This window comes from Diplotaxodon limnothrissa, linkage group LG1 (genome assembly GCF_057381915.1).
Source record: "Diplotaxodon limnothrissa isolate DT_005_m linkage group LG1, D_limnothrissa_male_GT1.1, whole genome shotgun sequence".
Taxonomy (NCBI): domain Eukaryota; kingdom Metazoa; phylum Chordata; class Actinopteri; order Cichliformes; family Cichlidae; genus Diplotaxodon; species Diplotaxodon limnothrissa.
The window spans coordinates 37,823,073-37,848,408 of NC_140596.1; the positions used below are offsets into that span (position 1 = coordinate 37,823,073).

The following is a 25,336-nucleotide window of genomic DNA, read 5'->3' on the forward strand; positions in this document are numbered from 1 at the left end:
CCTGCTGACTTTGTGTGTTTTTCCACTTATAAAGAAATCAAGAGTTTATGTTATGATCATTTCATTTTAATGGAGAGAGACAGAATTCCAAAGCCAACATAACGTAATACTTGGTGGAGAAACCCGTGTTGGCAAGAACAGCAGTAAGATGTTTCTTCTTGTAGCTGGTCAACAGGTTTGCACATATCGCAGGAGGGATTTTGGCCCAGTCCTCTTTACAGAAACTCACTAAATCCTTTAAGGTTTCTTGGCTGCCAATTCGATGTTCAGATCCCTCCACAGATTTCCTACAGGTTGGAAGTAGACTGGTTTGGCCACTCCAAGAACTTAATGTGCCTCTTCAAAGCCACTCCTTTGTTGGCTTGGTGGTATATTTTGGGTTACTGTTATGCTGAATCCTCAAATGTTCTGGCTGAGGGAAAGAGCTTCCTGTGCAAGATTTTGTGGTACCTAATACCATCAACTGGCCCCACAATGCATTGAAGTCATCCTGAACCCTTAGCAGAAAAACAGCCCCAAAGCATAATGCTTCCACCTCCATGCTTGACTCTTTGGGTCATACTCAGCATTTCCTTTCCTCCAACCATAGCAGGTCAAGTTGATGACATTTTATATAAGCATTGGAAATTTCTTGTTTCACACCAAGACTTGTTGCCTTCTCAGTAAGCCTCGTGCTGATGATCTTATACTGTAACCCATTCCAGCCTTGTGCAGCCCTGGGCACAAAGCCAGTCTGTGGGATCCCACATTCTGGCTAGGTTGTAGGGGAGCAAGCACTTTTGTACGGTGGCCCCTAGAGACAAAGCACGTACAAACTCCAAAGAACGTACAAATTCCAAAACACGTGCAAACCCCAAAACACAACGGAAGTGCTCCAGGACCCTAGGTGCAATGTTGAGCTTTTGTTACCTAGTGGCTACACAAGCCAGCAAGTACCAACGACCAGATTTGGTGTGTGGTAGTAACAGGTAAATTACCATCCATCCATCCATTCGCTTCCGCTTATCCTTTTCAGGGTCGTGGGGGGCGCTGGAGCCTATCCCAGCTGTCATAGGGCGAGAGGCGGGGTACACCCTGGACAGGTCGCCAGTCTGTCGCAGGGCCAACACACAGGGACAGACAACCATTCGCGCTCACATTCACTCGCACATTCACACCTAATGGCAATTTGGATTTTCCAATTAACCTATCCCCCACAAGCTGCATGTCTTTGGACGGTGGGAGGAAGCCGGAGTACCCGGAGGAAACCCACACAAACACGGGGAGAACATGCAAACTCCACACAGAAAGACCCCGGCCTGATGTTGGAATTGAACTCAGGACCTTCTTGCTGTGCGGCAACAGTGCTAACCACCGTGCCACCGTGCCACCGACAAAAAATTGGTTAAGGGTTCCCCAAGCTTTCACGCCCCTCATGTTCTTCATGTGCCCACCATTAGAAGCATGCCTATGGAAAAAGTGCGCCGGCACACAGTGCAGTGCGCTTTATAGGTGTTATCGTGCACTTTCCCAGCCAGGTGTTTTCCTTTTCCCATTCCTCCCTGTACTTTTGCAGCCTTTTTTTTTTCTTTCTCTGAGGGGAACAAACATTGCTGCTCTAATGCTGGGCTTACACTGTGCGATTTTTGGCCCATTTTGAGCCGATTTTTGAGTCGTGCGGCCGATTTGGTGATCGGCCCGATTTTGGCCTTCATCGTGCATCGTGTAGTATACGTGGGGTAACGAGAAGCGATTAACACCTCACGACCAGCTCCCGATCATCAATCGCTCGTGAGGGTGTCACCACAGCCGCTCACACTGCTCACGCGCAAACACGTAAACGTCGGTGAAAAAGACGGAGCAGCACGGCTGTGCAGCCTGTGATCTGGACACAAGCGATAGAGGCACAACTTGTAGAACTTTGGAAAGCTCACCCGAGCCTTTTCAATGTGGCATCACAAAATTATCACGACCACAACAACCGTGAAAATAGTTGGATTTACATTGCTGCTTTATCACAGCTGCCTGATCAATGCTTTTCATTAGCAATTTAGCAAAGTTGATGGTGGTGGTGTGCGTGTCTGTGTGAGTGAAAGACAGAGAGAGAGAGCGACAGATTTTCTGTTATAACCTTCATTTTATGGACGCACAGTGTGAGCTCTCAGGTCGCATCAGAGCATCGGGCGGTATAGTGTGAGACCCTGCATCGTGACCTACCAACTTCTAACCCCTGCGAGTCAATCGCGCAGTTTGAAAATCGCACAGTGTCTGCCCAGCTTTAGGTGTACTGTCAACCGAGACTTGCACCGCAGTGTCGGCATTTGTTTCCCTGTTGGCCATGCTTCTTGTTGTGGTCATCTGTTGTCTTCCAGTATTTTCTCCGCAAGCGACCTTTCCTCGACCAATGAGATGAGCGGTAATCTGAATTGTCATACTCGAATTGTCATAAGTGTGCTGTCAGCTCATTGGTCACAAAGCAGGAGAGGGGCTGGGAATTATGTTTTCAAACAAAGTGTTAATTCCATTAACATTTATAGACTACTTTTGATTCTCACTGTATTACGGGACAAAGTGCGTCCCTTATTAGCTCAATACGGTACGTGTACTTTTGTTTCTAAATACGGGACGATTCCGTTTTTTAAGGGACGGTTGGCAATCCTAGGCTCCCCAGACCCTCCAGCTGGCGAGGCAGGATGCTGGCTGGGTTCTCCTGAACCCCCAGTTGATGTAGACGGCGGCATGGAAGCTGCTGGGTGCTGGGCTGGCTCACCTGAGCCAGCAGCGGAAGCCGATGCAGGACCAGCAGGTATGGAGGCCCCCTGCAAAACTGAGAGCGTGGCAGCAGGGTGCGCCAACAGCTGAGCTGCTAAGCGTACAGGGAGCTGAGCTGCTACTTGTGCAAGTAAAAGCGCATGTGACTGATCTAGAGGCAAAACTAGAGATTGAGCAGGTGGCTGAACTGTGGCCTGCGCCAAGGACTGAGGCATAATCATGCAGAGAGAGAGAGCAGGTGAAAAACAGTCCATAGTGCCCACAATCTGTAAACAAGCGGCCATGAAATTAGTAGTGTTAATGATCACTGATCCTGAGCCAGCAGTCTTTACGTTCTCAGAGTCTGAGGCAGTCTTAATTGGCTTAAAGGCAAATGGTCCAGTCTCTTCAGACACAGAAGAATTCAGCATAGGCTGGTTGAATTCAATCAATGACAGTTCCTTAAAGTTCAGAGGGGCTGGTCCAGCCACACGAAAAACAAGGATCACAACCTGGCACACAAAAACATGACTTAGACCTTTATGGTGAGGCTCGAGGACAAACATTAAATACTCAGGTATGTATCTGGTTAATGACAACAGAATGATAGTGGTAAGTGGTACATTTAGATTGTATGGAGAAATGGGTGCAGATAACGCTGCGCTAGAATCCTTAATGAAAAGAGATGACTTTTCAGATTGTGACTGGGTGGTAACACTGTTATCCCAACATGAAACCTCGTCTAGTGATGAGTTTACAGAGCCAGAGAAGACAGACATCACGTTAACTCTGGGAGGGGATAACAGAAGTTCACTAACAGTTAGATTGGACTCCCCACTTTCAGCCATGATCACCTGATTGGAGGTGACAGTGCTGGAGTTAAACAGTTCAGAAGCATCCTGCTTAATATTCAGAGGAAAACAGATTTCAGGTTGAGTAATGTTACCGCTTGGATTTCTATGATCTGAATTCGTGTTGTTGTCAGTGAGTTTCATAGTGAGTCTTTGACCAGCATCTATAGTTTTCAGTTCTTTGCACACAACAGCAGGCAATACCTTATCACTTGTCACTTCACACACGGTCTGTTCACACTTTAATTCAGGACTGGCCACCTCTGAAATGTCTTTACTTGCTATGAAAGCAGAGGGGCCTGGAGGAGAAGAAACACAGTCTCTGAAGACAGGCTCCAAAAGAGGGTGTGGCTAGGGAACCAATCAGTTCTGGTACATTGAAATCTTTATTTTGAACAAGATCCCCAAACATGACTTTCTCCAGTGACTCAGTAACACCATCATTAGCTTCTTGAAGTGGCTCTGGGGTGAGCAGAGCAGACACAGGAAGGGAGGCATCGGTCACACATAGTTCAGTCTGTGATGGAACCCTTGGCACAACATATGTCGCAGAAGAAAGCACCTCCACCCCACCGCCCACACTATTCACATTATGATCTGTGAAAGTCTCTTTTAGTCTAAGTGCAGCATCAGAGGACTTTACAGGAGTACTAGAATTGTTCACAATTGTTTTAGAAACAAAATCTCCTGTCTGTGGCTTGGTTAGCGGCGCATTACTTACCGTATTTTCACGACCATAAGACGCACTGTACTAAAAGGCGCAGTCTCAGTTATGTGTGCCATTACTGTATTTAACACACACATAAGGCGCACTGGATCATAGGGCGCATACAAGTACCGTATGCGTATTTAAAAATAAAGCGGGAGCAAACCTGAGTTCGGTACCTTACTCACATTTTTATTACCAGTAATCGTCATCATCAACAACACACAAGCATACAAGTGTGCGTATTTAAAAATAAAGCAGGAGCAAAACAAAGTTTGGTACTCACATTTTTATCATCAATCAAACCCATCGAAGTCCTCATCCTCTGTGTCTGAATTGAACAGCTGCGCTAAATCTCCATCAAACATGCCAGGTTCACTTTCTTCACTGTCAGAGTCACTTTCTGTGCCGTGCGGCTCCTCGGAAATGATGCCGGCTTTTGCGAAAGCTCGAACAACAGTGCCAGCAGACATGTTAGCCCAAGCATCTACAATCCATTCGCAAATTGTGGCGTAACTCGCCCGGCGCTGCCTTCCACTCTTGGTGAAACTGTGGTCTCCATCGGTCATCCATCGCTCCCAGGCCGCTCGCAGCCTTACTTTGAATGGGCGGTTCACACCGATGTCCAGCGGTTGGAATTCCTTTGTCAGGCCTCCCGGAATGACAGCAAGCTCACAGTTCATTTGTTTCACTAGTTTTTTCACATCGGCTGTGAGATGGGCACGCATAGAGTCACAGATTAAGAGCGATGGTGATGCGTGGAAAAAACCACCTGGTCTCCTTACATACACCTCCCTCAGCCACTCTTTCATCATTTCCTCATCCATCCAGCCCTTTTCATTTGCCTTAATGATGATTCCTGCTGGAAACTTCTCTTTAGGAAAAGTCTTTCTCTTAAAAATCTCCATAGGCGGCAGTTTCTGTCCATTAGCATGGCAGCCAAGCACAACAGTAAAAGAAGACTTTTCGTGCCCCGTTGTGCGTATCGCTACCGTGCTGGTCCCCTTCTTCTCCACAGTGTGACTCACCGGGATGTCAAAAGTGAGCGGGACCTCGTCCATGTTTGTGATGTGGCTGGGCTGGATGTTTTTGTCGCCGATGTGTTTGCTGCAGTAGGAGCGGAAGATGGCCAGCTTTTCCTTATAATCCGCTGGAAGTTGCTGCGCTACCGTAGTCCTGGTCCGGATGGAAAAATGGCACCGTTTCATAAAAAGTGAAAGTGAAACTGCTTTTAGCCGAATGGTGACCGTCGAAACGCTTCTCCCGCTCGTTCTTTGCTCGATGATCCACCGCTCGAGTCTTTCCTCCAACTCGGGCCACCTCGCCTTATGTCCGCGGAAACTCAGCTGCGTTTTCTTGACCTGCCGGAGCTTGTTTTCTAGCTTCCTCCATTTGCGAACCATCGATTCGTTAATCTTAAATTCTCTCGCCGCTGCTCGATTTCCATGTTCCTCCGCGTAGCTGATGGCCTTCAGTTTAAATTGTGCTTCATAAGCGTGTCTCTTTGCCATTTTCAGGGTTGCGCCCACACTTCACCCTTTAGCGTTCTCATGGTGTTCTCTACTACGTCCTCCTTACAACACACAGGGCGCACTGCGCTATAGGGCGCGCCGTACTTTTTGAAGAAAATCTAAGACTTTTAAGTGTGCCTTATGGTCGTGAAAATACGGTAGCTGAAACTCAGCACTGTCTAACTCTGAACAAACGTCTTCACAAACAGGAGGACACATGACACAGGATTCCCCGTCAGCGCAGCAGCTGAGCCGTCAATCTCCTGTTTGGAAGGGCGTGACAAAAACACAGGCTGAAACTCTCCAGTGCTGGAATTCACAGTCTGTGTGGGTCTTACTCCTTGTGCATAGAAGCCAGACGAACAGACCACACCATTCTCAGTACTACAGTCGGCCATCTTCACACTATGAGTCTCTTTTAACTTTGACTCTTGAATCTGTAATTCTGAATCTAGTTCATCTTCTAATGTTTCAACGAAGACTGGTGATGAAAGACTGCATTCACTCACCTCCAGTCGTTGCGCAGCGCGACGGCGACACGAACGCCGTTTCTTCTTGATGGTGGTTTCCAATGAACCAGACAGCGGTTCCTCATGCACCATTGCAGAGGCTGGGGAACTAGGTGCTGACAGAGCGGTAGGGGAGAGTTTCTGGCAGCTCAGGGGGCCCCCGAGAGCCAGGCAAGTTCCCCGGAAAATCTTGTCATAGTTAGGAGTGAACCACGGCTTCCACCGGAGCTCTTCCCCTAGTTGAGCGCATGCAGCGCACTGCCGCTCCTCGAGGTTGAAATCCATGACCTCCACAGCATCCTTGTGCTGCTCAGTGGAGGCAAGACATGCCGTAGCAATGCACGACGGCGACGTGAACGCCGCTTCCTCTTTGAAGCGGCCGTGGACAAAACTTGAATTTCCCCTCGTCCTCCAACCACATCCGTGCCAGATAGGAAACAGGAGATGAGTAGTCCGATTGAGGCGGCGAAGGTGAGTGGCCGGTCCGAAGCGGGGCGACTGGCGAGAGCTCCTCCACGAAAATGAGCCAGGGCTTCCAACGGAGCTCTTCCTCCCGAAAGGCTCGTAACACCTGCTGCCGCTCATCGTCACCAAAATTGATGGCCTCCACCACCTCTGTGCAGCTTGACTGTGGCGGAGATGAGGAAGCCGATGAATGGTGAGACGCTGGCAGAGCAGTGGCGAGCTTCAGCATTCCAACTCTGACTGCCTCTGGCTCACGAGGCAGCGGCGACGACACCCGTTTACGGGGTGAATTCGTGGGTGCTGCTGCGGCTTTCAACACTCTCTAAGCCAGCGATGGGTGCGAAGCTCCTCCTTCAGGGGGGCCAGAGAGTCGAATGCCTCAAAAAGCTGGGGAAACTGCCGGAGCTGCGACAGGATGGCGTCTATAGCCGCCAACACAGTGGACACCACTCTGGGGTCCATGCACCCGCAGATGCGTGTCATGAGCTGGCTGATCCGCTGCAGCTCCTCCCCCATCTCATCTGGACTGTCCGCTGGGTCTGACATGGTCAGGTCGTGCTGTCACGGCGGGGTGCGCCGGTGTGTAGATGAGGTAGACCCAAAAGCAGATACAGTGAAGACAGAACTAAGTCCAAAAATAAAGCGAGCCTTTGTTGTGGCTGATGGCATGAGAACAACTCTAGAGACACACTGAAACTGGGAAAACTAAGGGGACTAAGAACACTGTGTAAACTAAATGACAATGACACTCTGTGAAAGAACTATGAAAAACTATGAACACAGAGTAACTAGGAATGCTATGAAATACAGTGAAACAATGAGGGAAAACTATTAAATCTGTGGTGAGGATAACACACAACCTGACAAAGAACAGTAAGAGACAAAGGACTTAAATATACACATAAGGTGATCAGGGGGAGTGGAGACACATGAGGAAACAGCTGACTAGGATGAACATAATGATGCACAGGAAATGTAAACCAAAACACAAAGACATGGAAACTGGACTTTCATAATAAACAGGAAAACATGATAAGAAGCAGGCATGACACAAACTTGACAACATTAACCAGGCAGGCAAGAAACATGACCAATAACACACAATAAACAACATGGGGAACTTTACATGTTGTAAAGTTCCCCATGTTGACACAAAGAAATTAAGAAACAAAGGACTAATAGCAACCTAGAAATTGACTGGATGAGCTAAACTGAAACTAGAACACAAATTAATACAAAATGACACATTATTGACAATAATTGTCTTATTGCATTGGAGTCACACTGGGTTAAATATGTACACTTGGGTTTTAAGGGGTATTTATTATTTTCTTCTTTTTTTGGGGTTGTATGGAAGCCCCAAACGCAATTTCATTGTTCTTGACAATGACAATAAATAAATAAATACTAAATACTAAACAACCCACACACTGGCTCCCATGACCCAGTACCGTGACAGACTCATTAATGTTGAATTCTCTGGCAGCTGCTCTATTCCCATGTTGTTGCAGTATATTAATGACTAACCTCGTATTGTGGATGAATAATCTCAGTTGTTCTCCTGACTGAAGTTTGGTCCGTTTACAGCATCCTGCCATGCGATTGCATTTGTCCCTAACCATCGGGAACCCTCAGGCTAACTTTTATCAAGGGGAAAAAAGTTAGCGTTCATCCTCCAGCTTCACTGTGTTTATGCTATGCTAACATAACTGTGTCGCTAGCCACCACGTAGCACATCATTATATACCAGCTAGCCCAACTTCGGTAACCCTACAAACGTCACTGCTGTTTAGTTTTCTGTCTTCATTTATGTTGGAAGTGATAGCAGAGCTGTACGTTTGAAATTTTCAGAAATCTCTCACTCAGAACATGTTATATCATGATTAGGTGGAAACTAGTGAGCTAACTTCCTGCTAACTTCTAACTCAGTGAAATGTAATAAATTCCTTTTTCATGGATGCCTGGATGTTAAACTTAATTGTTTCACCTGGTAAAGCAGCAACGCTGATGATTTTATTAAAGATGAAAGAATTTCAGACTTTGGGACCTGAAGAGGATGGAGTTTAGGACCCAGATTATTCCGCGAGGCTCCTGACTACGGTAGCCGTAATGCTCCAACAATCCATCAAGCGGTGCGGCTTTGTAGCTTACCAACATTTTTTGACAGATATTTGACCACATAAAATCAGTTCGAGGTCAGTAAGGACAACCAGAATTCATACATAAGGCACACTGTCGATTTTTGAGAAAATAAAAGGATTTTAAGTGCACCTTATTGTCTGAAAAATATTGTAATATTTCCTGGGCCCTGTGGTTGATATTCTGCCTCTCTCCATTAAAATGAGACAACCATATAGATTACAGGCTGTTCCCTTCTTTGTAAGTGAGCACACTTACTGATTCAGGGCATGAAAGGATTATTTCCCCCACTGTTCATATAACCTTAACCACATTATATAGGGCAGAAACAAGCATGATTCAGATGTGTGAACCCACATGTGCACAAAAATATAACTTTAATCAGCACACACAGATAAATTCACACTCGCAGTCACACATTTCTTCTGATACACACCACCAACAACCCACGCAGCAGAGACTACACAAAAACGCACACCACCACCCACATGACAAAGTTATATAGGCCACATGAGCACGCATGCACAAACACACACACTATTACTGTATTTTAAATCCCCAGTAACCACTCAACAGCTAGATCCACTCCAAGAAATTCTGCCAGATTTGTTCATCGTTCTTCTCTTTCTCCACCTTTCCTCCATTTTCTCTCCCTCCTCTTGTCCTCCTTCTCTCTCCCATCTCAATCGTCAGGTATCGATCTGTTTCCAGGGAGGAGAAATCAGCCCTTCTCCTCCCTCTATTTTTAGACGCGGGGCATATCTCGGGGAGAACCACAACACGAGAGAAAATGGACTAGAAGCACCAACTCTACTGACAACACAAGATGGTGCTTAATCTGATGGCGAGCTGATATTAGAAAAGAATAAAGACAAAGCTCGTAAAGCAATGAACCTGCCAAGGATTCGCTGTCTCTGAGGACATTTGGTTCACTGCGGTGCAATCCATGACACCACACTGATATGCATTTGTAGTATTTTAACTAACTTCTACAAGAGAAATTCTCTGTGAGACTCTTTTAAAATCCTCTCTACAAACTCAAAAATGCATGAAGGTCAATCTAAGAATAAGGCTGGTTTTGAAATCCCCCACAGGCTGACCTTTGGAGACAAAGAGGAGTTTGGCTCACATGTTTCTGCTGTCTGAAAAACACACAGATATTTCTGTGTTCCTCAGTGTCTCTGCTTAATCTGTGGATCACAGAGAGTGTAGATATTAGAAATCACATGGTGAAAAAACTATTATTCAACTGAGTATGATAGCTTGTGATTTTACCTCTACAAACAATCATTATGGCCTTTTAAGAACAAACACAGATGAGTATTTAAAACCCCTTTGAATCCATCACATCTGTGCAAGCCCGTTTTATTTTCAACCCCATCGAACAACAAGATGAGACTTTTTGAGTAAAGCTACTTAGATTTGGGGAAACAATTTGTTCAGGGAGGCCATGAAATCAAGCTCAGCTGATTCTTTCTCTAACTGCTCTGCCTATAGTTGCTTACACCAACAAGCCACTTTGCAACCCACCTTAACCCAGTTCCTACTTTGATGACTTAAATTGAATAAATATCTTATCAGTTTTCACCAATGCCTACTATCAGTTTGGGGATCTTGGAGTTTTTCTTCTCCACCTCTCGCTCCATGTATGCACATATTGGCAAATACAAATGACTGCAGATGGTGGTTTTCTTGGCTAATGCACAAATCTCTGAATCTCTTGGGAAGATGGATGCCTTTTCAAATGCAGGATGCTTTGTGTTTTGTGTTTTAGCCATCAGAAAATACAGCAGCTCTGTAACACTCATGCTGTGTATACAGTGAACAGACACACAACCAGCTCTGTGCTGCTGCTTTATCACTCAGCTGAGTGGTGGGGAGTCCCGTACAGACAGTGATTGATCCCCTCTAGGATCAGAGCTCTTTTGATAAGATTGCTGCGACTGTCACTGAGGCATGCAACCTTTCATCTTCTGTGATAATGTTGATTTTCCAGCAAGGTGAAGGACTTGGAGTTAAACTGGCAGAACACAACAGTGCAAAAGCACATGATTCATACTCCATGTATTTTATGGCAAATACATTAATTACACAACTTGCTTTTGTAGTTAACCAAATGCCAAGAAGGTGGAAAACATTCATTAGGAAAAGAAGTTTCAAAAAATCTTCTGTCTGTATTTTGTCGTAGACTGTACAAAATACAGCTGGAGCCTCCACAGCTGCAAAATGAACTTTGACTCTTCCGCTACCATCTGCACTGTGTTTACTGTAACGGAAAGAAGAGGTGAGGTAATCCTGTACCTCCAGCACATTTGGTGTGTTGATGTTCAGTTGCAAATAGTTGAACACACACTAGTCTACCACTCTCAGGTATTCTGAAAGCTCATCCGGTATCCGGTAGCTGCAGATCCTGTTCTGAATATGAGATGCCACTGCCTATGTGTACAGGGGGCAGAGTGAAAAGGGAATAAGACACAGTTCCTTGCAGTGGCCGTCCAAACTTCTGTGTCTGACACAGTTTTAAATGTGAATGTGCTAGCGTACAGTAATCTGTGTTTAACGCAGTTCTGACCAGTGAGGAAATATCTCAGCTATAAGTGTTTCATGTTCTGCATCTGCGTTAAAAATCCAAGTTTATGCTTTTATTTTGATACATATAAGAAAACTATTCTGGAGGTCTTCAAAACAACACTCTGAAAGGATTAAGAGGTGTATCAATGTGCAGGACAGTCATTCAGGACCAGTGTTGGGTAAGTTACTTTAAAAAAGTAATTAATTACTAATTACTAATTACTTAGTCAATATTGTATTTAAAATACTTATCTAATTACTGTGTCAGAAAAGTAACTTAATTACTAAATAAGTAATTTAACTAAATACTTCTTAAAATCCCTATAAACCTTGAATGGGCAAACAATAGAAATTAAACTCTTTAAATAATAAATACATTTTTTTAAAGACGGAGACTCTACAGTACGCAGCGGTAGCATCTCTTCCACAATGTAGCCCGCAATCATTTTTTAAGCTCACCTTCAGACGCTTTCTGTGCTGCTGAAGTAAAATCACGTTTTGCCTGCTTAGCAGGAGTTGTCGCGGTGTTATCCATGGATGATGAACAAGGATCACTCAGAAGTGTTCGTCTATGCTCTCGTGTCAGGTGCTTCAGTAGATTACTCGTGCTATTAACAGCGGCCGATAGTTTTTTCTCCCCAAGACATAGCTTACATTTTACTGTAATGTTCTTGTCTGCTTGTTTCAGAAAAGTGAAGAGATGGGAATATGTCCATTTCATAAAACAGCCACTCGCTTCAGCCGAGTCCGACATCTTCCGCTTTAGAATACGACTATGCAGCAAACTGGTGCGAAATGACGCGCAGCTGCACTACAGCGGTGTTAAAGCAGCAGAGCTTACTTCTACGTTGTAAGTACATTGTAAGTAACTGTAATTAAAATACCTAAAAATGAACAGTAATTAGTTACTCTACTTTTTCAGTGGAAAAGTAATTTAATTACAGTACGCATTACACCCAACACTGTTCAGGACATTTTGAAATGTGCTGAAGACACTGGAGAAATCAAAGAGCATCATTTGGACAGCCCCTCCTGTCCTGTCCAGATGGATGTAGGCACGGTGGATTAGGTGTATCGCGGCAGCGCCAACTCGTACATCCGGTTGGTTGGCGAACTGAGTAATGAATCAGTCCCCGTGGATTTTCCCAGAACATGTTTCCTGGCACTTTGAAACAGCTAGTACTGACACGGATATTTGCATACCATGGAGTTTAAGAACTCACCGAATATCTGGACAACTACAGATAAACTACTGAGCAGTCTGAAGGCAAGACAAAAGAGGCAGTTTGATGGCAGCATTTACATGTTTGTTTGTTTGTTTTTTGCTTATTGTAATTTGTTTTTCATGTGTTCAGTTCCACCTGATTCTACAGTGTATGTAAACACAGCTCTGGCCTACTTCTGTTGTTGCCCTGAGACAAAAAGCCAGAAAACACAAACAGTATTTAAGGGGAATGAGGGTAGGAGATGTTTTACTCCAGTACATAGTAAATCCTCTGGCACATGGAAGAACAGACGTCTTTTGTTAAAAGGAACATATCCAGGACTCACTGGGACCATAACGGGATCTCCCAGTCTGCTCAGACTACTCAGTATTCCCCTCAGAAGAAGCTGCTGGACTCGTAAGCTGTTCAAAAAGGGAATTCTGGCTTCAGCCCAGTTAAATATAGAAATCGACGTATGAACAGACATTTGGAGATAAGTAACTAGTAAAAAGAAATAGTAAATAAGATTCATGGCAGTCAAATTCATTAGCTGATACATTTCCTCATATTATATCTGTCACAGCTGATGTTAGTCTGATGGCTTCCCTCAGTCTCTGTATTGGCCATCACAGCCGAGTGCTAGCAGTCACATTAAGTTAACATATGGTTTTATTTGCAGGAGGGTTAAACAGAGCTGTTGTCCTCTTGAAACAAGAGTACACTCCAACGAGGTAATTAACTTGTGAAGCTGTTGAGCTTCAAGAATAACAAAAATATATTTCAGTAACATAACACTAAAGTAATTTCCACAAATTATTAATTTATTGTTACAGGTTTGGTTTCAGAACATATACACATCTATATTATGATCCAATAACTTATTGAACTTACACTTCTGACTGATAGATAACAAATTGCCTGTGACTTGGAGCCTATTTAATATTAGCAGCTTCACCAATTCTGCACAGTCTGTCTCGGCCTGTGGGGAAGCAAGAAATTAGAAACACAATTAACAGCAGAGTGAACAAATATGAAAGTCAGCTATCCCGTGATGACTGAGCCTCTGCAGGCAGCAGCCCCTATCTTCAGGCGTTTTGTTGCCAGATGGCAGATAACTCGTATCTGAGCCAATACTTCATCTTACTTGCAGTGCTTATTGTTTACAGACCTCTGGGCTTGCGGTACTTACATTAGTATTATTTATTTTTAACCTTAATACATTATGTCATTTTATTACTGCAGTAATCACCGGACACCCTGCTACTGAGTAAAACTACAACAACTAATCAAATGTCGTGGTATGCTACTCATCATGCTGTATAGCAAATGTTAGCATGCTACCATGCTCAGGCAGTTAACATGCTTAAAGGGGCTTTTGGCCAACAGGGATTACTGTGCTAGCACCACTGTGTTGTCCATATGACCGTCATACACTTTTACATGACAGAAACAGCAGTAGGTCTACTTTAACATCGACGTGTTAGCATAATCAGTGAACATATGTTAGCATATGTTCAGCTCAAAGTAGTGCTTTGCAGCATTGTTAGCTACACCTCAGTACAGCTAGCATAGCCATTTAGTGTTTTTCTGTTTGTTTCTGGTTAAAATGAAGAATATTCACTGCAGCACACACTGAGCAGCACATAGTCAAACACACTCAGTGTGTAACAGATATTGTTGTGTTATGCATACTAAAAAAGCTTGTACAATCAGATAATTGTAACCACACAATTACAATGCTCCGCGCATAATAATGTTAACACTAAACTTCAAGAAAGTCAGCCAAAGAGAAATATGCACCTGAGGTGCATTTTAACTATAGAACTGTGCAGGGCACTAGAAAGAGGCTCGTTAGTTACATTTTTTGAAAAAGTATCACCATGTACTCTTTATTCTTGAATGGACTTACTCAGCTCCATCCCGTTCTGTTGCTTCGCTCTGTGCTTTACTCCCATGGGTGCTCATTATGGAGGAAGTTTGTTTGATCTGTTCTTTTATTACTGTTTGAACCCGAAGCGTCTCTCTGCGGAGAATCAACATGACTAGTTAAAACTGCTGCCATTACATAGACAAACACTATTTTTTTAATGTAAGGTGCCATTATGTGAACAAGACTAACTACTGCATCATCTGCTTTTTTAAGACTGTTATGATTCATAAAGGAAAATTATGATATCTGCAGCACTATTTGCTTTCTCAGAAAAGATTTCTCTCTCTGCTGCAATGGGACGAGTAATCACACAGAAGTGATCAGTTGTGCCTCGGTGCCTTAAGTACAATTAACCACTATAATTAGTTTCCATTTAAAGAGGTCGATTTAGTATAGCCATACAAGAAGAACATTTAGTTTCACCAGTAAATAACTTTCAAAGATTACAAGTTATAGAGAACCATATAATATACAACACTTTGCACATTAGATGAGGTAAGACGCCACAATGCCGGTTTGTCATGAGAACAAATTCTAATCAATAACAGCCAGTAAAAATCCCAGCAGAACAAAATATACGGACCTATTTCCTGCTTCATATAAGTTATATACACCGATCAGCCATAACATCATGATTTCATGCATGTGAAGTGAATAACGCTGATTATCTCTTCATTCTGTTCCCTTCTTTTGGGGAGGACATGACCTTTGTGTCCTCAAAGTTAATGTGTTAGAAAACTGGACAAGCTTAAGGAGTCAAAACGTTATCCCCAGTCAGTGTGTGTGCTGTGTACATGCAGCCTGTATGTATGAACCTGTTTTAAGTCTTATAGTTTCCACTTTTCTCACCAGTTAGGCATGCAAACCTGTTACACTACTGCAAAAGTGTTGCACAAAGTAATGGTGTGTTTACTGTGTTTGGTTTGACAGTGAATGTTAGTCTGTGCGTCTAAGCTTGTGCATTTAACCCAAGTAAAAACATGCAGTTCATAAAACCATTTCCAAAAGAACAAGAACACTGTGTAAGAGTGTAAATTAAAACATAATGCAGTGGAATATAATGTGACCAAAAGTGTGTGAGACTCTAAGAATGATAGTCTGGCCCTCGGGTGGAACTGTACTAAAGGGATTCTGTCATGGAAATCTCTGCATGGGCTCAGGAACACTTCTAGAAATCACTGTCTATGTTTGCCCACAAATCTGCATCATGCATGTGTGAGCACTGCTGAAACACTGCTGTCGTCTCTGCGCCAAACTGTAAGCTGACTGGAGCAAAGTGGAAAACTGTTCTGTGGTCACACACTTTTTTATTATTTTGCGTTATCTGGACTGAAGAGGAGATGGACAGTTTATAATCAGTACAAGTTCAGCAGCCTTCATCTGTGATGATAATCAGGTGTGTTAGTGCCTGTGGAACTGGATCTGGAGAGGCAGCATCAATGCTAAAGGTACATACAGCCTTGTCTATGTCAGCAGGACAAAGACAAAAACTGCACACTGCAATTTTTACAACAGCATGGCGGGGTAACTGAGCTGCCTGCAGCCCAGACCGTTCACCAATAAAAAATATTTGGAGCATTATGAAATGAAAGACACGGCAAAGAAGATCCAGTCAAGAATCAGAAAAGAACGAGTCGACATTCGTCTCCCAAAAGCAGCCGGTATCCCTGATTTTCCCAGATGTTTACGGACTGTCGTCAGTAGAAGGGATGCTACACGTTCGTAAACATGGCCCAGCTTCAGATGTGTTGCTGTCAACAAAATCAAAAGCACCTATTTTCTAACTGAAATGGTACATTTTCTCAATTGAAACATTTGATTTGCTGTCTGTGTTCTACTGTAAATAAAATCTTTGCATTCTGTTTCTATTTGTATTTTCCACAGCATGCCAGCTTTCTGCAGTTGTGATGCTGAACATATGTGCAATGCTGTCGTCTGGGTTGGTAGGCAGATTAGCCTTGTCAGGTCACCAGTAAAAGATCCATCATAAAATATGATATAAAAATATGCAGACATTTGGTTTAACAAAATAAGCAGCATCCAGAAGTCCAGAGTGCCTTCCTCTGCAAAAATAACCTGTGAGACGGGAGAAACCTGCAGTGTGGTCGGGAAATGTTACTCACTTTTAATTTGTCTTGTAAGATACACTGCACTCAATTTCTTCATGGAGCAGGACCGTCAGTCATTCCAGTTCAAACTGACCTTGACCTAACCTAACAGTTACCATGGAAACCACAGCCAAATCTAGAGGAAACTTTACAACAATGCTGCAAACTAACCAGCTCCACATCCTGCACTTATATAATCTGTCAACATTTGCAAAATAAAACAATAACTGAGATATGTCACAGTGTAAAAAATGAATCTGACAGTATGGATTAACCACTTATCTCTAAATGTTTCATTTAATGAGTTTCATGTTTATTGTTTTATTTTTTTATCAGCTATAGTGTTTAAAATAAATGAATGGTACCTACGTGAGGGCCTGGGAGGGAGTATAACACCAGAACCTTAAGAGCACAGCAGCACCCTCGCTATGAGAGCAATCACAGCTACAGTACAGAGAGCCAGTAGCAGCATCAGGTGACTCAAGTATTGATTTTGGGGGGGGGAAGTGTGTGACAGGGTTTATGACTATATAAACCTTCTGATACCTCACTGTCACTTGTCATAAAACTCCACCGTCTGCTCACAATTTGAATTAGAGTTCAGATTCTTCTGATTGTGTGAAATACTGAAGCATATTGTTGACACAACTGCATCTAATTTTCTTCATATTCTCTAACGTTCTGCATTGTTTGTTTTGTGAGTGGATGGTTGTTATATGTAATAAGTCCAAATGTAAAACTAAGGTGGTGATCATGTATTCGCTGTGCTGAACATGGAGACCACTCCCCCGAGTCTCTGCTCCTTACATGTTAAGCCTCGTCCTTTTGTTCTGACAAGCTTTCAGAGCCCTGCAGCTCCACCTGTGTGTGTGTGTGTGTGTGTGTGTGTGTGTGTGTGTGTGTGTGTGTGTGTGTGTGTGTGTGTGTGTGTGTGTGTGTGTCTACTTCCTGTTGGTTCACTGGGGGAGGACAATAAGACAATGAAAGCGCTTGTCGCTGCTAATAAAGAACACAATACCTCCTTTACTGAGCACGAACTGCTTGAGTGATTCAAACCCTGCTCTGGGACTGCGTGTTTTTCTTTCATTGAAAAGCTTTTTTTGTTGTCGTTTTTGATGTGCAAATGTGTAGTTGCTCCACTGTATGGGGGTCGGGTTTGTCCAGTGTGGTTCTAATGTTGATACAAATATGTGCCTCCACTGTGCAAATGACAGATGTGGCTGAAATGACTGCACGGTCTGTCATGACCAGGAAGGGGCAGCTTCTCTGACTGCAGAAGAAAACCTGATTGTAATGAAGTCGACAAGAAAGTGATGCTTTGGCTTCTCCAGGTTTGTCCACTTATTACAGTAACAGTGTTACTGAAGGCAAGATTATATTTATTTTGTAAATTATAAAGGATAAAAACACAGGGTGTGATTCAGAGCTTGTGTCAGGCAGTCGTGCTGTGACAGACGAGTTGCTACCATATGAGAGTGAAGTGTTCCTCAGCTTCTAAGACAGGCCAAAAATTCGGCTTGGTTTTTAAAACTGATCTAGATGGCAGTGGACAAAAAGCTCAGCTTGATGGAGCAATGTCATCTTTCATATGCAGTAAATGGCCTTTGCTTAACAGTTGAAGCTCAGTTATTTATTATTGTCCATAATTCTCTACGATGGACATTTTTGTCAGGTGATGTTCAGGGGCGGAGCGTGAGGGTGGCTTACTGGGCTTAAGCCCGGGTTGTTTTGTCAGAAGCCCGGGGTCTTTTGGAGTGCAATTTTTTCATAGTTAGATGCCTGGCTGACAACTGTATAAAACAAAAAGTACACACAATATTCGAAGCACATAGTGCACACTGAGGGAATTTACGACTGTGCGTGAATCCCCCCTGATATTGGTATGATCCGAGCTCAGGCACTAAGCGACTGAGCGAGAGGGCGGGGCAGCTGCTGCCTGTGTGCGCTGTTGGAGAAACGGAGCTAGCCATACTAAGGAGAGCTTAAGTTTGACCAGGTACCAAAGCAAATCATTCGTACCGTACAAATAATGTAAATATGACGGTGAACCACGAAAGATTGATATCAAACTGATCACTTGACCAATATTACGTTACTTGCTCTTCAAGTGAATCAACAAATGGCGAAATGAAAAGCAGAACAAATGCTATTTTTTTAGAGTCTTAGCTTACGTGTGTTTATTTCATATTTTCAGTTCTTACCCTCCCCGACTAAATCGGTTTCAGTTATGTACTGAAATATAAGAATGGACATTAGAGGCTTCTTTCAAAGAAAAAACTCAGGTAAATGTTATTTTATATATTATGCTTTGTATGTTGTTCAGTATATTTCTATGCAAAACAAGAGGAATTTCAATACACAGCAGTATATTCACAGTTTAAACCAGATATTTACATACACTTTATGGAAAACACAAGAACATTTTTTTACTGTACAACATCAATTTAGAGTAAACTTGTTTTGTTTTGGATAAATATTGAAATATCTTTTGAATTAGTTAAATGTCAGAATAAAGAGAGACAGAGCTTCTATTTTTTATCACTTTCATCAAATTTAGGAGTACATGTACACTAAGTTTATTGTTAATTAATAAGAAAACTCCAGACGATTCCATTCTGAGCTGAAGAAGCTTCTGATAGGTTAGCAGAGTCCATGTGAGTAAATTGGTGGCACAGCTGTGGATGCATATAAGCCAAAACACCAGGAAAAGAACTGTGGAGCTCCATAAGTGTGGCTCAATTTTGAATACAATTTGGTGCCATTTGCAATTAAGAAATACAGACAGTTTATCTCTTTACTCTTAAAATTAACAAATGTTTTTTATATTTATCAATCTAAAAAAATAAACATTTAGTCTGATTTGATGTTACAATTAAAAAAGTGTTTTTATCTGAAGAGTGTGTAAATATCTGGTTTCAACTGTATATTTGATGATTGTCAGCACAAAGAGGGAGAGAGAGGAGCAGAGAGGGAGATGGAGGAGAATGAGGACAGAACAGAGGTGGAACAAGAGCAGGTGAGACACACATGTTAGTCAAATGGTTGTTTACCAAAAGTATCACCGTATCATAGGTACTCATGTATCTTGTACCTAGTGTTTCTTTTTAGGTTTGTTATTTTTCAAATTCTATATTAAGTTATGCAGGCTTGTTTGCACAACAAGGCTAAATAATTACATAAACTTTTCTCAGTCTAAATAGTGGACTTTGGTAGAATTAAAAAACAAGTGTAGTGCAGGTCTATGATGATTTTTAGTGCTACTATCATCTAGTTCTGATTCTGGTTCTGTCTTGGTTAAGTCCTCAGTAGTCCTGATTTTGAACTGTTGTAGTCCTGTTTTAATTCCAGATCAGTTCTTGGTCTGGTTGAATTGGGGTTTAGTCCTCGTGTCTTGATACAGGCCCGACTTTGTTCTGCCTCGCTGCTTAATTAAAAAACTAGTTTATGGTGTCCTGCATATGTGATATATTTTTTTCCTATATGAAGTCATTCTTTTTTGAACAAAACTCAAAACAGAACCTATTAATCTTTCAGTCTTTCAGTCATTTCTAAAATAATAATCCCACATGCATACTACCCTTTAGGGCTAAGCCCCGGGTGTTTCAAATGTCTGGCTCCGCCTCTGGTGATGTTTTGAGTTGGTGCTAAATTTCAGGAAGTTTCTGCTGGTTCAAGTGTGCCGACAACACTGACTCAGTGAGAGTAGCTCAGGTACATCCAGGAGGTCAGTGACTGCCTCAAGGGCAGTGACAGCAGCAAAGCAAGGCTGCGACAGCACGTAAGCAGCATCCATCCATTTACAGGTGTGTGTGTGTGTGTGTGTGTGTGTGTGTGCATTCACATTCACATCTTTGGGCAGTTTAGGATCACCAATTATCTGAATCCTACCAACTACGTGTCTCTGAGATGAGGGATGGAGAGAGAACTCACACAGGTACGAGGCAAACACTTTCAGGTGTGAGGCAGTGGTGTTAGCCACCACGTTACTGTGTTGCCATGGTGATGATTAAGAAACCATCGACAGAAAAAAACTAGTCCAACTCTTCTCCACAGAAATGGGTTCTGGTTTATCTCCATTTATCTCCATGTGCTAGTTCACTATGAGCATTGGTATATCAAATCATGTGAAGGGGACGAATACGATGCTGTGGAAATTAATGAAACAACCGTTACAAATGTTCCAGCCACTAAGCAGCAAGATAAATGAACACAAGGCTTCAGGCAGCTGGAGCTGATGTGCTGTTTAAGCAGATTGAACACAACAGGGTTATTTATTAAATCCCACTCGGAATCATGGAGTAAGACAAGGCAGCAAGGGAAATTCCATATCCTAACTTCCCTGTCACGTATTGATTATACACTGCTGTTTGCCAAGTGATCCATGGAAACCTTTCTATGATAGACTGTCACAAAAACCGCAGCTAGGACTGAAACTCTGAGATGTGTGACTGAAACTTTGCAAACCTGTATTTGAGGTAAACGTGTCCCTTCTTTCTTTCTGTCTACAGATAAGATGCTGCTCCCAGCCGGCCTGTTGATTGTCCTGCTGTGCCTGAGTCACATGGGCAGTGCGTGGGGTTTCGCCCGTCTGCTTGATGATGTAGAGCTGCGCTCAGCTTTCTCGGTCGCTCGCACCAGCAGCATGGAAGGTGGACCAAAGATGACGGTAACCTTTGACGCTGTTTACGTCAACATCGGTGGGGACTTTGATGCCAAGTCTGGTCTGTTCCGCTGTCGTATCCCTGGAGCCTACTACTTTTCCTTCACCGTGGGAAAGTTTCCAAATAAGGACCTGTCTGTGATGCTGATGAAAAACAGGAATGAGGTGCAGGCCATTGTGTATGAAGAAAATGCAGGGGAGGAGAGGAAGGTACGCTTCAGAGCTTCAATCTTATTTGTTTTTATGTACAGAAAGCTGCTAGCGGCCAAATCTTATAATCCAGTAGTGCTTTACATGTTCAGCAGGTATTACTGGTTAGGATTACTACACTTGGAGGATGAGACTGACCTAAACTTTTATCCCCTTGTCAAAGTGGGTAATAAACACCCCGGTATCTCTCTCTTGTCAGTGACTGAGCGGAAATGCACCAAGCCCTAATACACCTCTGCTTATTATAATAAAGTGACTGTTTTTTAACTTTGGAGCCTGCTTCAGGTTTTTATGGAAGTGAGCTCCAGCTCCACAGTTAGTACTTTGACTGGCCACAACATTAAATAATCTACCTTACATTGTGCTTATACACACAGCTGGCCCAGCAGGACACGGTTAAAGAAGCTCCGAGTGCAGATCTGTCAGGCACTGGGACTTTGGGACTTTGCTTTGTGAAGTGAAATTCCTGACACTGAGAACTGTACTGAAGGTGTCCTGGGCTAAGATCCCCCAGCATGAATCTGTTGTGTTTTTTAGTGCTCAGTCAGAATCAAGAAGACTGGGTCAGGGTCTCTGGCTCTGTTTCATGTGCCTCAGCTGTCCTGAGGGCACGCTCTCCTACTGGGTGAAGCCATGCACACCTTCTGGTATATTCCAGTGGCATGCACATGAATGTCAGACCCAGAGGTTTCCCAGCAGATCATTGCATTTCATGCACATTTAAAAAATGCAAAAGCTTCTAATCTAATCAAGCTACCAGATTTCCCAAAATATGGAACTTCAATAACCTTTAAACAGGCCCCGGCACTTTATAGAGACATCTTATAATTGATTGAATCAATCTCTCTCGATGTGTGTTTTTTCTCCCCATATTTACAGCGCTCTTTTATGATGTCAGAGGTTGTGGTAGCACTCACAGAGGGTGTGTTTGTGTGGGGATGGGAATGAGATCAGATCAGAGCGGATTATTCCGTCCAATGAAAGGCTGTGTGACAGGATCATGTGTTTGTTGTTGATGTGAAACAGGCCTCGGTATGACTACACCGGCATAACAGTCTGCATCATTCCTCAGGTGCAGAGCCAGAGTGTCATGTTGCAGCTGGAGTTCGGGGACACTGTCTGGCTCCGTCTCCATGGCGACCCTCGCTACGCGCTGTACAGCAACACCGGACACTACACCACCTTCAATGGTTACCTTGTGTACCCCGATGTCTACGGCTACCAAACGCACCACCATCACCACCAGCAGCACGCCGACTCCGAGCAGCCACTGCAAGACAACATCCCACTGCCGAGCGACAACCAGGCCACGGATCATGTCAGACCCGGAATGACGGATGGGGAGAAGGAGCCGCAAATGAAAGAGGAAGAAGAGGAGGAGGAGGACGAAGAGGATGACCAGAGATCTGCTTTCTCGGTGGGGCGCACCCAAAGCATTGTGGGCGTGAACCAACTGGGCATGCCGCAACACCAGCCGGTGAGCTTCGACACTGCATTTGTTAACATAGGGGAAGACTTCAACGTGACAGAGGGAGTGTTCACCTGCCGCATTCCCGGGGCGTACTATTTCTCCTTCAACGTGGGCAAGATGCCACAGAAGACACTGTCCGTCAAACTGATGAAGAACCGCCTGGAAGTGCAAGCGATGATCTATGACGATAGCCAAGGTGAGAAAGCTCTGCAAAGCCAGAGTTTGATGCTGTCACTTAAACCAGGGGACACAGTCTGGCTCTACTCCCACCAGAGAGATGGATTCGGTGCCTACAGCAACCACGCCAAGTACATCACTTTTACCGGCTTCCTGGTATACCCAGATTTTCCTGCTGCCGCCACCACCAATACTGCCACCAGCCAATCATATGCAGACAAGAAACCCTAGCTGCAGCACCTTGACTAGGCACCGAACATTTCTGGAGGAATTCATATAAGATGGAAAAGTCTCAGATTTCACAGAAAGTACTGGGGAGCTGTACTCCAAATGAATGCTGCTTTGTGGCTGTCTTTCTGCTTCATATGAATTCCTTCACAAAGTCACAGCGACCCGGACTGAGTGCAGCGCTTACAACAAAATCAATGTTCAGCCAGTGGCTTCCCAGGATATGATGTTGGCAGATGTGAATATTTAACTCTTTAATGAAAGTTCAGTGGTTATCACCCACTCACTCCTGTGTTAGCTCATCAGTTAGCGTCCATGTCTTTTATACAGCTCAAAAACAGAGTGGGATTCAGAAATGCTCTGTGATATACTGTTAATGATTATTATATGATTGGATGGATATTGGGACAATATGGTGGACTGCTAAGGTGGAATGCTAGCAAGCTAACTTCTAAGTTGGGCAACAAAGATAGGTTAGCGAGCTGCATGTGCGGTCACAGATATCTGATAATTAATGCCAGCTGTTAGAAAGTCACTCACAAACACTGAATCCAAGGCGGTGCAATAAACACAGCAAGTTATTTTTTAGACAGCAGCAATGAAAATGCCCCAAAAGACAGTTTCACTTCTCGCTATAAAGACAAAGATAAAAAACTGAACCTAACTCTACACCTGCGTATTTCTGCTGCACTGAAACTGAGTTGTTTCCGTTGTCAGGCCCAAGTGGCTCATAGATTTGGCTTTGTTAGCTTCTTTTTTAGACGAGGCTGCTGCTCGTTGCCGCTTGATGACATTAAGTTGTTGACAAATAAACACATATGTTACTTGCCAACTACATTGCTAGATTAAGTGATTAAATGAGGCGACTTTAGTTAAAGTGTTATATGATTATTTAATGTTGACAGTTGGCCGGTGCGTACCACAGTACATCGTCCTTGTAAAGTCTTTATATTTGATTGCATTTTGAACATAAGATCTTGCTCTGAAGAGAAACTTGTAAGCATGTTTTGATAAATGTGCAGTAAACGTCCTGTGTAATGTACTGCAGAATTATAAGGGAAGGGTTAAACTGCAAAACGATGTACTTAATTCCATTACATTGAGCAAAATGAAAATTCAAACTGCATGCACACTTCAGTCTGACCTGTAGACATAAAGCTGTGGTAGATAATCACTGAATTTTTCATTTTTTTGAGCAAAATATTCCTCCAAGTGCATTTGTTACCCTCGTCCAAGGTGTTTCTGCTTGTAAAGTGTCTTTACTTTCTTTGTCTATAGAGGCATGTAAATTGATATGAAATTTGTGTGTTTTGTGTCAAAATTAGTCTTTTTTTTTTTTAAAGTTTGGTGTTTCTCGCCCAAATATCAGCCGCAGGAGGAGCAGAGCGCGACGGGAACAAACTGACGTAGCTGTAGAAATGTGCAGACTCCATATCCATCCGACTGTTGACCACATGCCACCTCTGAGCCTGCAGGGATCTGGACCTTAATTTGATTTCTAATTCTAGCGGCACTTAATTCATGTCTTCAGAACCACTGTGGGGAAAATGTAATTGCTTCTCCCGGCAGCTATAATATGCATGTCTGTTTAATTTCACGCCGCAGGGGAAACGATGATGCTGTTCAAGTTGTGATGAACCTTGACTTTATGAAATCACCTTCTCTGTTGGAAAGGCAACATGTGAAATCATACTTCACTTTTACTGAACATTTACATTTTTATTACAGTTAACTGGCTATAAATTCACAGGAATGAGGTTCTCATATAACCAACGATCAAAACCAGGGGTGTCCACCTCCAGGCCTCGAGGGCCGGTGTCCTGCAGGATTTAGATCTCACCCTGGGTCAGTACACCTGAATCACA

At 43.3% G+C, this 25,336-nt stretch overlaps 1 protein-coding gene across 1 annotated transcript in view; it reads left to right on the forward strand.

Moving 5' to 3' along the window:
• c1qtnf4 (C1q and TNF related 4) overlaps window positions 1–23,474 on the forward strand; it is a 51,277-nt gene extending 27,803 nt beyond the window's left edge. The window contains exons 2-3 of the mRNA XM_085358025.1: window positions 21,234–21,595; window positions 22,668–23,474. Of these exons, the coding sequence (XP_085214151.1) occupies window positions 21,234–21,595; window positions 22,668–23,474 (1,169 nt within the window). The remainder of the gene's footprint in view (window positions 1–21,233; window positions 21,596–22,667) is intronic.
• Window positions 23,475–25,336: the final 1,862 nt, after the last annotated feature.